The sequence below is a fragment of the Chiloscyllium plagiosum genome, chromosome 5 (assembly GCF_004010195.1).
Source record: "Chiloscyllium plagiosum isolate BGI_BamShark_2017 chromosome 5, ASM401019v2, whole genome shotgun sequence".
Taxonomy (NCBI): domain Eukaryota; kingdom Metazoa; phylum Chordata; class Chondrichthyes; order Orectolobiformes; family Hemiscylliidae; genus Chiloscyllium; species Chiloscyllium plagiosum.
Genome location: NC_057714.1, coordinates 6304144 through 6318104, shown reverse-complemented (window position 1 = coordinate 6318104; position 13961 = coordinate 6304144). Strand labels below are relative to the sequence as shown.

The following is a 13961-nucleotide window of genomic DNA, read 5'->3' as shown; positions in this document are numbered from 1 at the left end:
ATCGCAATCCCAATGCCCCTCCCCCAAGTTCCTCCTCCCTACCTTTTATCTTAGCCTGCTTGGCACACCCTCCTCATTTCTGAAGAAGGGCTTATGCCCGAAACGTCGATTCTCCTGTTTCTTTGATGCTGCCTGACCTGCTACGTTTTTCCAGCAACACATTTTTCAGCTCATTAGCTTTCTTCACCATTTTCCATGCCCTTTTCACCATCAGCCTGGTCTCTAGCATCCTTAACTTCACGGGCTGATAAGAAGCCGTGTTTCTTATCAATGGCCTTAGAATCATTGAATCCCTACAGTGTGGAAACAGGCCCTTCGGCCCTACAAGTCCACACTGACCGTCCGAAGAGTATTCTCACCCAAATCCATTCCCATACCCTATTACTCTACCTAACATACACATCCCTGAACACTATAGACAAGTTAGCACGGCCAATTCACTTAACCGGCACATCTTTGGACCGTGGGGGTGAACCAGAGCATCCTGAGGAAACTCACGCAGACACTGGGAGAATGTGCAAACTCCATACAAACAGTTGTCCGAGGCTGGAATCGAACCCAGGTCCCTGGCACTGTGAGGCAGCAGTGCTAACCACTGAGCCACCGTGCCGCCCCAGCTGAGCTGAGAAATCTGCTGCCATTGGTAATGGGTTTTCTGATTCCTAATTTCTCCCTGATAGTTGGAGCTTGGCCATAGTCTTGGGAGGTTTCATGCTGTTCAGGTAAGTAAAGTCAGGGTGCACAGGTCAGGTATCTATCTTGGTTGGACTTCCCTTTTCGTTTGCTGTTACCACATCTCAATTTTCATGATCCACGGCTCAGTAATGTTCGAGGTCAGTTTTGTGTATTTGTTTGCTTTGATCTATGTGGGTAGCATCTTGACTCGTGCAAAAATACTGTTCCTTCTTGGGTATCCTTAGCCCAGGAAGTGGCAACATTTCAGTACCACTCATGTTGGAAGACACCATAGAAGTGGCACTTTTGTTGCGCTGTTTTCCAACATTACGGGTGTCTAAGCATTTAATATTGCTGTTGCAATTGCTGGGCCCTCACCACACACTGAGTGGAAGGCAATTCAATGCCTCATCTTGAATCAGTCCAGCCATCCATCCATGCAGGTGATTTCTATCTGCCCCAGCTTCTTATTCAGGACAACTCTCCTATCCTGCAGGATTGGGCAGGAGGTGGGAATGTCATTGGTTTGGGTTTCCTAGAAACATGTTAACAGAGTTTCTTCAACTTTACGATGAGTAGCCGTTCTCATCCTCTTCCTTGCTGGAGCCAATGCTCATGTTGAACAGTCCCAAGATGTTCTTGGTTTTCAGAATGGAGATAATTTGCTTGTGAAACCTTCCACTCTTTGGTTGATGTCTGCTTTCCACGTCACGACACATTTTCCAGTTGATCTGCCAACGTCACCATCTTCCCAGCCAAAAGTACTTGTACTTTTCTCACAAGCTTTGTCATTCCAATGTGCTTTGTGTGTTGCATTTCAGAGAGATTGCACTGTGAAATGATGGCCTGTCCAGTGTTTCAAATGTGAGCGCACTGATATTGACAGAGATATTGATCAGAGATACTGACAGTCTGGTACCTGGCTCTGAGTGAGGCAATACTGAAGTCAAAGACTGTGCTTGTGTAAATAAAGAGTGACTTAGTGAGGGGATAGTGGCCATTGTGGAGTTATTTCAGTCACACCACCCACTGGTGGAAGAGGCTGACCTGTTTGCACAGGATTTCAGCATTAATTTTCTTGCTGGCACCAAACAAAACTTTGGCTAAAAGCAGATCAATCTCTGCAGATTTTCGACTTGATCATGAACATTATTATAGGACTTTTGATATTCTGTCAGTGAAACTGGTTGATAACTTTAATACAAGCTGAATTTATCCAAGTAGGTGACTCAGCAAGATTTCACTGTGAACTAATTGATTAGAATTATTCAAAGTTAATGGATGGAAACAGAGGAATGAATGAAAGGAAAATAGGACAACAAAATTAACAACCTGGAACAACACCAACCCAGATGCTTAAAAGCATTATATTGGTGTTTAAAGTTGGGGAAGGGAATGTTCATGATACTAAGCATTTGTACTCTTCACAAATAGAGTGAAACCCAATGCGTAACAAATGCTCAGACAATACCAGTACTCCAGTTCAGACCAATAGGCCTGCTGAATTGAAAGATACTCATATGTCAATATGTATATAAGTTTTATTAACATAAAACAATGATAAAATAATTGATGTACATGATATTGATTCAATGGATTTGTTCAAATAAAATATTAGTTTAATCTTAACTATATCACCCAGGTAAAAGTTGATGCCTCACAGATACTACAAACTCCGTTGGGAAATTTTGTTTTGAAAGGGAAAAAATGAAGTAAGCTTTAACACTGAGTGTGTTGCGGGCTGTTGGAATTTGGTAGAAAGAGGATTAGATATGGCACTGACATCACATTACATGAGATTCAGAAATCATAGAAATGATTCCAGACTGGTTCCCATTCGGATACAGACAGTCAAGAATATCACCGAGTGACATCGGAACATTCTAGGCAAATGTTGCCATGTTCAGCTAGGATATTTAATGACAAAGGTGTTTCTAAAGTGGCCAGCCTGCCAATAATCTGCCTGTTTTGAGTTGTCTCCCATTTTATAGTGAGGTGGTGGAGGTAGTGGGTAGCAAACCCATCCTTGAGCAATGGAGGCCCATGCCAGGTTTTTCTCAACAAACTGGTACCAAGCAAGACGGTGGGGTACTTGTTTTGGGGTCATATGCTAGAGGAAATCCCCTCATAAGGCCATATTCTTCCTTGTAATATTCATCTCACCAATCTCTCAAAACAGGCCCAGTACTCAATCCAATGGTGCATGCAGACCAGTGGGTTTTAGTGCTAGTGCCCAGGCTGGATGAATGGGGAAAGGCATCGAGCTGTAAAACCACCATCATATCCAAAAACATCATCAAGGCTGATCAACCAACATAATGGTGACCCTATGTAACATGGGAAAAGTCAGAAGAGGAAGAGTGTAACAAGGAGGGTACATTTGGTGAAGGCTACATAGATTATAGCAAAGCTTTTGGCAAGGTCTCTGTGCCTGACCAGATTTGGGATCCAAGGGAAAGTGGCAAGCTGGAACCAAAATTGACTCAATGACCAAAGCAAAGGGGCTCCATGAAGTAGGTCTGTGATGGAATGATGTATCTTGCCTCTTAAATTTACCCAATATTTGATGATATTTTTGTAATATTTGATTCTGCAGTTGCTCGCATATCTTTATATATCATTATTTACATATATGGGTTCTCTACCATCTATCACAAACCTATCTTCACTGAAGTTCATACAGCTCCATGTGCTATTACTACTGTTCCTGATGCTCTATGACTGGCCTTAGTAATAAGTAGGCCCCGAGCCATTTGCTCACTATGCAAGCTTGATGCTGAAACAGGGTGCATCAAAGTGATTCTGCAAGATAATGGTGACCCTTGTTAGATCATTTCTTGCTGTTTATTGAGCAAATTCATGGACTGGTCTAATGCCACCATCGTCAATCTTGGAAAGTTCCTAGTCTACCTCAGAGTACCCGCTAAGGTACTCTGAGAAGAGTAGAAGAAGAAAGCTAAAGGTTGTTGGAAGAGGGCTTTCGCCTGAAACGTTGATTCTCCTGCTCCTGGGATGCTGCCTGACCTGCTGTGCTTTTCCAGCACCACACTCTCAATTCTAATCTCCAGCATCTGCAGTCCTCACTTTCACCTGGAAGATATTAATGGCTTGGTCAAGCGGGCAGAAAAGGAATTTGGTCTGGAAAAGTGTGAACTTGCCATTTGAAATGACAAACAAGATCGGGGATATATCATGAGTGAAGGATTCTGAGAAATGTAGAGCAAAGAGGGTCATTGAGTGCATGTTCACAGAACCCTGAGGGTAAGGACAAGGAGATCAGATGGTTAAGGAGACATACAAGAAACTGTTATTAATTGAGGCAGAGAATACAAGAAAAGGGAGGTTATGCTAAAAATGTATAAAACTGTAGGGCGGAGCTACAACACAGCATACACTTTTAGTTATTGCATTACAGGATCGATGCAATTACACTGGAGGGAATATAGAGGAGGCTTATAAAGATGTTACCGGGGGAAAGAATTTTAGCTATGAGGGAAGATTGGATAGGCTGGGGTTCCTTTCACTGGGATATAGCAGCAAGTACAATTTATCTAAGGTGGATCAAGTTACAAGGGGGCTGAATAGATTGGACACGAAGATCAGATCTGTAAAGAGATCAGAGTTATAAGCAGAGGCATAGATTATAGGATGCAGTTATGGGCAACTTCACCAGTACGCTGTAGTATCTAGTCTGCAAATGCAAAATGTGAGAGAGCTGAACCTGATTACTACAATAGAAACACTATTGTGTTTGCACCTCCTGGGCTATAAACCAAACACAGGCCCATATCATCTCATCTGCCTTTGCTTTGTTTTGAAAGTTTTTATTCTGGTATTTTCACAGTCCCCCTCAATGATGTGAATTTGCCACAGTTCTCGATTCCTAAAATGTTAACTGATACGATATTTTTGATAAACAGTAAATCTTTGCAGGGTAACTGCCGAGCTTTGGATTATTACAGAACAGAATAAGGACAGTTTGAGGAATCGACCCAGTTCCCTGTTCTCAGCGAGGGTCATTCAGCTCTGTCTGAAGATTAACTGGAATGGTTAATGCTGTGCACAGGGATTGATTCACACAGAAAAATGCAACTGCGCCTGAACAGAGCAAATATAGTGACCACTTCTGTGTTGGGAACAAACACTGTACACTGTAGATTTTAAGTGCTAAAAGTATTAGATAGAGATTGCAGAATGACTTTTTCACTAAAAGGTCTCCTTCCTGAAAGAGAATGCCATCACATTTTAAAAAGAAATTTGCATATGCACTTGAAAAGAGACCAAAGGGGCAATGTTTTCATGCAGAGGCTAGTGTGGGTATGGAATGAGCTGCCACAGGAAGTGGTGGAGTCTGGTCCAATTTCAACATTTAAAAGGCATCTGGATGGGGACATGAATAGGAAGGGTTTGGAGGGATTTGGGCTGGGTAATGGCAGGTGGGACTAGATTGGGTTGGGATATCTGGTCGGCATGGACAAGTTGGACCGAAGGGTCTGTTTCCGTGTTGTACATCTCTATGACTCTAAGACTTGAATTTCTAGAACCCACAGGGTTACACATCAAGAACAGGAAGCTGTTGTTGGAGTAGTTATCTCCTTTTCAGCTAGGATGGACTAACTGACCTCCTTCTATGCTATAACTCTTTCTACGTTTCTATGTATTGACAAGATTTGGATTAGATGGTCAGTGTTTTTCACTAGTCTATAGGAGAGCAGCATTCCTGCTGAATCACAGTTTATTGATCAGATTGCACTCTCGTTTAAAACGTGGCTATGAATCCCGTGAGCCTCAATAAAATGTTGCTTTACTTACAGGTAAACATGCTTTCCAATGATGAAGTAAACCGGAGCCAGGTTTGTTTACAGGTCAGAAACCAATTAAAGTTCTGATTTCGCGGGGCTGACGCCCCCATTTGTTATGGGATATTTATGGCATCTTCATAAGCACTTCATGCACTGAGCCAAGCCTCCCTACCTTGTGGTGCAGCAGGAAGCCCTTTAATGGTAGATACCATTCCCCTCTGACTCCACTTAAGAATTCCTGCTACTTTCTGCTCCTCCTGCAATGAGCTCCTTCTTTAAGGGTTGCACTGTCATCAAGGTTCACCTCTCTCTAGGGAAATGTTATGGAGAATCCACAAGATCATCTCAGTGATCGAGAGCCCTTCAGGGGAGTATTGCAAGGAGCCTTTCACCTGTGAACACATTGGAAGTGCATCGTCACAACTCTGATTGCCTGGTCAATGCTGGTCTTGCTGAGCAACTCTGAATGTATTATCTTTGTACTTCTGTCTGGTGTTCATGTTGAGGAATGGAAGAATGGGTGGTCATGTCTTGAGGAGATAACTTTTGACAGGTAGAATCTATTCAAATACTTTGGAGGGACTAAGGAAGCTGGAGTGAAGATCTGAGGAAGCTTAGCCAGGCAATGAATGAAGCAGCTCTGATGGCTGCCAGGAAAGTGAGTGCACCATGAAAGAAGCTCTGGTTGCAGTCCCTCACAAGCTGTATTTGAGGGCATCAAAGCCATTTATGTTGATAACTTTCACTGGTAATCGCTTAATGGCCACAAATGAAAATGGTGATACACTGTACATAGCAGGATCCAGCAACAGCAGTGAAATCCTACAAGGACAAATCTGTGGCAAATATATTGGATAGCTCTGGCAAAAAAGTCATCAGTGACTTGTGAAATGCTTTGACATTCAACTATTTTCAAGATGTCGTAGTTGATCTTTAGAAACAGCCAAAATGAATTTTTGATGGTTACACGGTGATTAGTGCTGCAAGATGCAATGTCTTTGCAGATGAGGGCAGAGATGTTTATGAGCATCTGTATGGAGAGACACAGGCTTGTTCAAGGATCAGCCATCTCCAAGAAGCTCACACTTCAAAGATCGATCCTGTCTAGAGTGTCTGTCTCCCATTGCCTTCTTGCCCCTTTTGTTCCTCCTGTGCACACCTTACTCTCGTCTCTTTTTTAAAAATCATATAATTGGGGTAATGTCAGCTTTAATGCCAGGCAGACCCAAATCACCCACACTTTTTATATGCCACCCAACTTTCTTGACTTCATGTCAACTGAATTTGAGCAGGATATAAAACTGGCAATCAGGTAGCTATTGCTCACCTTTCTTCATCAAGATAAAAATAGCCCCATCAATTTTCTTGTAAACCAGGCAAGCATAAGATACTCCTTATTACCCTGCGTTACAGGTCATTGGTTAGCTTATGTTGACTGCTTTCATCCCATGTTTTGAACTAGAGATGTTTATTCACAATGCAAATAGTCATCTGCATGCTCCAGAGCTCTGTTGTTAGGCTCAAATGGGGGTCCGAAACCTATGTAGTGTGGGGAACAGTCACTCAATAGGTTTTCACCGGAACAGCCAATTAATGGCCAGAGAGCAGGCTTGCCCCGCAAAGTTAAGGATGGCTCTCTAAACTGCAGGGTCAATCAGAATATCATGGCAGTTGTAGAACTGTAAGTTAAAATTGGACTTTTCCAATATTTCCCATCCCACACCCCCAACTTCCCAGTGATCCCCCTGGAGGTTGCTTCCACCTCTGAGAAATTGGAGAACATGTGGAAAATTAACCATTTGATTTATGTTACCTGGCTTAGAAGATCTTTAACTGGACCAATTGGCTATCTGCTGCTTGCAGATGGGTAGACTTCTGCCTTCACTCACCACATATTCCACCAAAAGTGCTATTGGGAAAAGGGGGTTGAGCCAGAAGTTGACATGCAGACCAGAGATGTGATGTCCATCATCAGCTCTCAGTTGTTTTCAGTAATCTGGATAGATCATTTTATCTGGGCCTGATGACAGTACTTTTTGTGGTCCTATTAATTCAAAGTGAATATTCCTGGAAAAGGTTAATTCAAATAATCCAACAATTTTAAGAAACCTTTTCTATTAAGAAAAAGAAGTTGAATATTTATTAAGTTTATTTAATATCCCATTATTCAAGTAAAATACAGCCCTACTCTTTGCAACAAGATCCCATCTTTCAACTGTCCTCTTCTCATCTACTTAATATTTCTTTTCATCCTACCAGTATTTTTACATAAATACGGAGGGTAGATGTTTCAGATCCACCAAGGATTAAAGTGACTAATTCTCACAAATGTAGCTTCCTCCAAAGAAAAGAAATTATTATATTCAACCACAAAAACACTTTGTAAACCAGTTTACTCAAAGTCTGCTTTTTTTTTCTCCCATTGACAAAGTGTTCATTGACATTTTAACAGAAATGGCTGTTGGGTAACATTTCTTATGTAGACATCAAATTATCACACATTATGAATCAACAATATCAAAGAATTTATTTCAGTTCATATTTGAGTTTTGCAAGAACTTATTAAAAATATCAAATCACAACTTTTTAATACTTTCACAAAAGCAAAATACCGCAGAAAATGAAAATCTGAAGTGAAAACTGGAAACCTAAAATAAAAGCAAAAAGTGCTGAAAGTACTCAGCAACACACATATGGGCTCTCTAAACTGCAGAATCAGTCAGGATGCCATGGCAGCTGTAGAACTGTAAGTTAAAATTTGACTTTTTCATTATTTCCCACCCCATACCACCAACCTCTGCGTGATCCCCCTGGAGATTGTCCCCACCTCTGAGAAATTGGAGACCAAATGGAAAATTAACCAGTTGATCTGTGCTAGAGAGCCCATGCTGTGGTGAGAGAAGCAAAGTTAATGTTCCAAGTCAATGACCTTAGTCCAGTCCCTGCTCCTGGCACCAACTTAAAATGGAGGGATGAAAGTAAAATCCTGCATACTCTTATACTTTGATTTCTCATTTAATTAATGTGATATCATAAAATTAAAAATGAGAGAGATTTAATTCCACAATACAAATCAAAGGAATTGTCCTTTTCTGGAGATGAAACGGTCAATCATGTCAAATGCCCTTTCAGGTTGATCATATGGTAAGATGTGTCCTCCACCTCGTATAATTACCTTGAACAGAAAATATAAAATATACTTTATTAAAGTTAATAACAACAAAATAAAAATCACAGTCTAACATTCATAGTGAATCACTCCTAGATTTAATTTCCAAGTGCACTCAATACACATTGCAGATCAAAGTCATTTGAAGATTGCCCTGTTGTCAACCATGAAGTGAAAACTTCATCCATAATGCAATATTCTATGCATTGAAGCTCAAAGAGTAAAAATAACTTTGTTGGCAATGGCTTTTTAAAGTATACATCACACTGAAATTAAGTACAAATTTGCCACTTGATCAACCTCATTTTAAAAGAAGTTTGTTTCTTTTCCTGTTTTTAATGCTGCCTGCCACATGGTAGTGACTTGTTGCAGTTTATGCAGGGAGTTGGAGTTGCTATGTCAACATGCAAATGTCCATGCATGGGGTGATCTGGAGGTATGGTAGTACTGGGAGAAGCTCCAACTCTTTTTCCACCATAGAGTTGATCAGGAATCTGTCACTTTTACCACTTAAAGTTGGTGAGTCCTAGAAGGAATTGTATGGAGATATTCAACTTGTTTGGTTGCGCCATGAACACACCTTCCTTGACCACCAACTCCTGAAGTGGGATTCAAACTGTGCCAACTAGCACCTCTGAATTGATGCAGTTTAGGTCTCCTCTTACGGCACAAGGTGACTAAGAAGACGTGTAAGAGATATTCTCTAGGACACAATTTCTGTACTTAATTGTGGCGTGAAAAAGTGACTAGCTCCTGTACAGAGGTCAGATTGCTTAGTTGGATGGATGGCTGGTTTGCAATGCAGACAGATGCCAAGAGTGTGGGTTCAATTCCCACACAAGCTGAGGCTGGCATGAAAGACTTTCCTTCTCAACCTATCCTCATGCCTGAGGAGTGTCGACCCTCAGGTTAAACCTCCACCAATCCGGTAAGACAATGCAAACTTTACTTCCCAATAGCAAAAGGAAGAATAGCAGTGAGGAAATGAAGTGCTGAGCCCTGATCTATTGCTCTGTAATTTGCCAATATTTCATTTTTGATCTTTTAACATAATAAACTGCTGGCATAGGCAAGGACACAATGTTGAAACTTCAAACACTTCAATGAAATCATCAGGATTCGGGGGAGGTGATTTTGAAAAACTTATTACCTTTAAAATTCCTGGGACACAAGGACTACTGGGCACAGATTTGGAGTGATTTGGAAATGTAGCAAATGTGATGTGGAAAAAAAAAACCTATCTGCTCCAATTGGCAGCAGGACCCAGGGAGAGGGGGACAGGGAATGGGGAAGTGTATTGCAAACAATAGCCAGTTAAGAGCCACCTGGAGAGCTGCAGGTTTGGGGACAGAGAGAGAGAGCAAGAGCGCAACAGAGTGAGAGAGCATCTCAATGGCCTGAGACCCCCTCAGAAAGGTGAGGGAGGAGTTGGGGAATTGGGGATTTTAGAATTAGAACTAGCTTTATTGTCACATGTACTTACATGAGCACACTGAAATGTTTATAGGTTGCCACTTAACGGCACCATCTTAGGGACCAAAGTACCTAGGTACAGATTCTTAAGTACAAACTCTTAGGGGGAAAAAAATAAAGAAATAAAATGTCTATCAATAAAAATAAAGTTTTTCTAAGAGTTCAGAATAACAGTGCTTCCAACCCAGACTACACCAGGCTACACCTTGAGGCTGGGAGTTCGAGTCCATGCTGAGGCCTGGAGACTGCATTCACCCCGAACATCGCCAATACTGCCCGAGAACAGAAAGAAAAAGAACAAAAATTGTGAAGAGAGAGAGAAGGAATGAAAAGAAACAGATGGAGCAGATGAGCTCCATCCTACTCCGCCACATCTTGGTGACTCGTGGGTGGGGATGGGTCAGTGGATGTCATGAATCACCAATATACTATTACTGTTGCAAGGGTGGCCATACTACAACGTGTCCAAAGCATAGAGGGCTCTCTAACCCACTCGCCCTCATAGAACACTCTGGGACACCATCATGTCTCCCCATATGCCACCCAAATTTGGGCAGTCAATTTGACCACTTCCCCACCATTGGCACAATCACATGACAACGTAAAGACATAGGGTAACCTCCTCAAGGCTATTTTGTTTGCCAACTGGCTTTGAGCCAGGAAGGCAATGTGTTTGAAAATTTCCAATCAACATTTCTAAAGTTGCTTTGACAATTCATGGATTTTGCTATGATTCCAAAACTCAGTATTTAAAGCTGGAAGAGAGATGAAATATTTTAATGAAGGACCCCATTTCCTGAGATCAGATTTATCATCCACCTCTGGATTTGTTCGAATTTTCAAAAAAAGATTTTGACTTTCCACTCTATACGCAGCCCTTCCCAAAAACCAATCTTGAAAGTTAAAATTTCCCCTCATGAATCTAATCTTACATACAGTATCTTCTAGGTCTGCTTGAAGAGGACATAAAGTTCCAATTTCAAATGAGAATTTGTCACAGGATGGACTTTCTAAAGCTTTACTTCAGAGAACATGTCAGTCAAAGCTCCAAATCCTCTTATCTCCAAGGCAGAAGGGGGTGAGAGTTCAAGACTCACTCCACAGACCTCAACTCAAAAATCTAGGCTGAAGGTCAATGGGAGGCCAGAGATAAGCAGGAAGGCTATTTGCACTGGGAGAGGTAGGAGGCGAGACCTGCTCCAGGAGCGGCAGGAGGCGAGGCCTTTTCCGGGAGGTGCAAACAGCAAGATCTGCTCCGGGAGTGATGAGAGGCAAGGCCTGCCCTAAGAGATGCAAGAAGTGAGGCTCTGAAGCCAGCCTCCATTTTTTTTGCACAAGAATGATGGGAAGGCTAGGGGATGAGTTTGAAGCTGTCAGGGACAGGGTTGCTGCTAGAAATAAATAAACTCATTTTTATTCTGTTGTGCAGGCTACTTTATTTTACAGGGTGAAAGTGAGGACTGCAGATGCTGGAGACTAGAGTCAAGATTAGAGTGGTGCTGGAAAAGCACAGCAGGTCAGGTAGCATCCGAGGAGGAAGAAAATTGATGTTTCGGGCAAAAGCTGTTCATCAGGATGAAGGGCTCCTGCCCGAAACATCGATTTTCCTGCTCCTCAGATGCTGCCTGGTCTGCTGTGCTTTTCTAGCACCACTCTAATCTTGACTTTATTTTACAAGCAGGCATAGTCACTTTTACAGAGAAAGTTGCTTCCTGATGCTGGAGAATGATGTTTTTTTAAAAACCCTTTGCATCACCTTGAGATTGCATTCGTTGGAAATTCAATCTTGTATTAACGTTATATCAAAGTTATCTCTTCCCTGTCCTTCCCCACCTGCAAATTTCTTCACAAATTCTTGCATATATTATCTGCTCAAAGTGCCCTGAAAATATGCATGTTGCATTGATCTCTGCACAAACTCAATATTCTGCTGCTTGGAGTTTATATTCTACAAGGGTTAAATCGCATTCCCATCCCTTACCACATAAACAGATCGAAGTTAAATTAATTTACAAGATAACAACTCTTGCGGTTAACAGTAAGTTGAAAAAGAGCAAAATTTTCTCAAAATATGTAGCATTTCTCCTGCTACAGAGTTACAAAGCAAATATTCATTGACATAGCATGCCATGAATAAAACTGCTGAAAACTTCAACCCAAATATGAAAAAATGCATATTTTAAACATAAAAACTTGACTCAACTGGAGTGCATTTTATTTGGAGTGCATTTGTTGGTACTTTAATAATCAACAATTTCACAATCGTGACCCAAATTGTTTAGTTTTAAGCAGATTGAAGTCATTACAATCGGCTATGGAACAGCAGTGTCTGCAAGTTGAAAGAACTAGTATTTATAACTGTGAAGTGTTGCGACGCAGACTGATTCACTTCGTCCCACTGCACTTCTGGTCTGCAACAAAACAACTTCACCTGGATAGAAGTGGAATAAAAGGAAAAATGTCATTGAGGGAAAGTAATCAAACAGCACCACACCTTGGTGATTACAGTAACCACCAAAAGTGCCTTTCAGGTGGTTTTGTTAAGAGGTAAGCAAACAGAGTTCCGTCCAGAGACAATCAGGAACAAAATAAGAAAATACAAGGTGGTTACAAGTCTTCAGCTACCACAAATAATCTCACTGATCCTATGGAGCTAGTTACCCCCATAAATATAGTAAGCTCTTACTGTTACAACCTTGTCCACTTGTACAATAGTGTAACCAAGGGAAGCAACAATAACTAGAGCTTGTGCTTTGGTTCATATACTTGTTTCGCTTGCAGGAGTACACAACAATTTATTTGAAAATGTACCAAGCAAGGAGTCAGCTATTACAAGGGGTCATAGCTTTAAATTAAGGGGCGGAAGGTATAGGACAGATGTTAGGGGTAGGTTCTTTACTCAGCGAGTCGTGAGTTCATGGAAGGCCCTGCCAGTAGCAGTGGTGGACTCTCCCTCTTTATAGGCATTTAAACGGGCATTGGATAGGCATATGGAGGATAGTGGACTAGTGTAGGTTAGGTGGGCTTGGATCGGCGCAACATCGAGGGCCAAAGGGCCTGTACTGCGCTGTATTTTTCTATGTTCTATGAGTGAGGGGACATGAGCTTGTCACAATTTCTACAACAAGTTTCCTAAATCTCCCACAACACCTTAACTTTATTGTGCCCAGTCCTTTTTAAAATGTACTGAAATGATTTTCTTCTAAAACAGGGAAGGCACACTACAAATTTGAGGCAGCGCTGAAAATGTGTTGCTGGAAAAGCGCAGCAGGTCAGGCAGCATCCAGGGAACAGGAGAATCGACGTTTCGGGCATAAGCCCTTCTTCAGGAATGAGGAAAGTTTGTCCAGCAGGCTAAGATAAAAGGTAGGGAGGAGGGACTTGGGGGAGGGGCGTCGGAAATGTGATAGGTGGAAAGAGGTCAAGGTGAGGGTGATAGGCCAGACTGGGGTGGGGGCGGAGAGGTCGGGAAGAAGATTGCAGGTTAGGAAGGCGGTGCTGAGTTCGATGGATTTGACTGAGACAAGGTGGGGGGAGGGGAAATACCTTGTCTCAGTCAAATCCATCGAACTCAGCACCGCCTTCCTAACCTGCAATCTTCTTCCCCACCTCTCCGCCCCCACCCCAGTCTGACCTATCACCCTCACCGTGACCTCTTTCCACCTACCACATTTCCGACGCCCCTCCCCCAAGTCCCTCCTCCCTACCTTTTATCTTCTCCTGCTGAACACTCTCTGCTCATTCCTGAAGAAGGGCCTGTGCCCGAAACGTCGAATCTCCTGTTCCCTGGATGCTGCCTGACCTGCTGTGCTGTTCCAGCAATAAAGTTTCAACTTTGATAT

The 13961-nt window shown here is 42.1% G+C and overlaps 1 protein-coding gene across 2 annotated transcripts in view; it reads right to left on the bottom strand.

Moving 5' to 3' along the window:
- Window positions 1–7984: 7984 nt before the first annotated feature.
- The window catches only part of cpvl (carboxypeptidase vitellogenic like), a 104286-nt gene continuing 98309 nt past the window's right edge, over window positions 7985–13961 (bottom strand). The window contains exon 13 of one of the 2 annotated variants that reach the window (XM_043689523.1): window positions 7985–8652. In XM_043689523.1, coding sequence (XP_043545458.1) covers window positions 8551–8652 — 102 coding nt within the window. In that variant the 3' untranslated portion in view covers window positions 7985–8550. Of the gene's footprint in view, window positions 8653–12358; window positions 12551–13961 lie in introns of those variants that run through there. The other variant, XM_043689524.1, reaches the window with a different exon arrangement.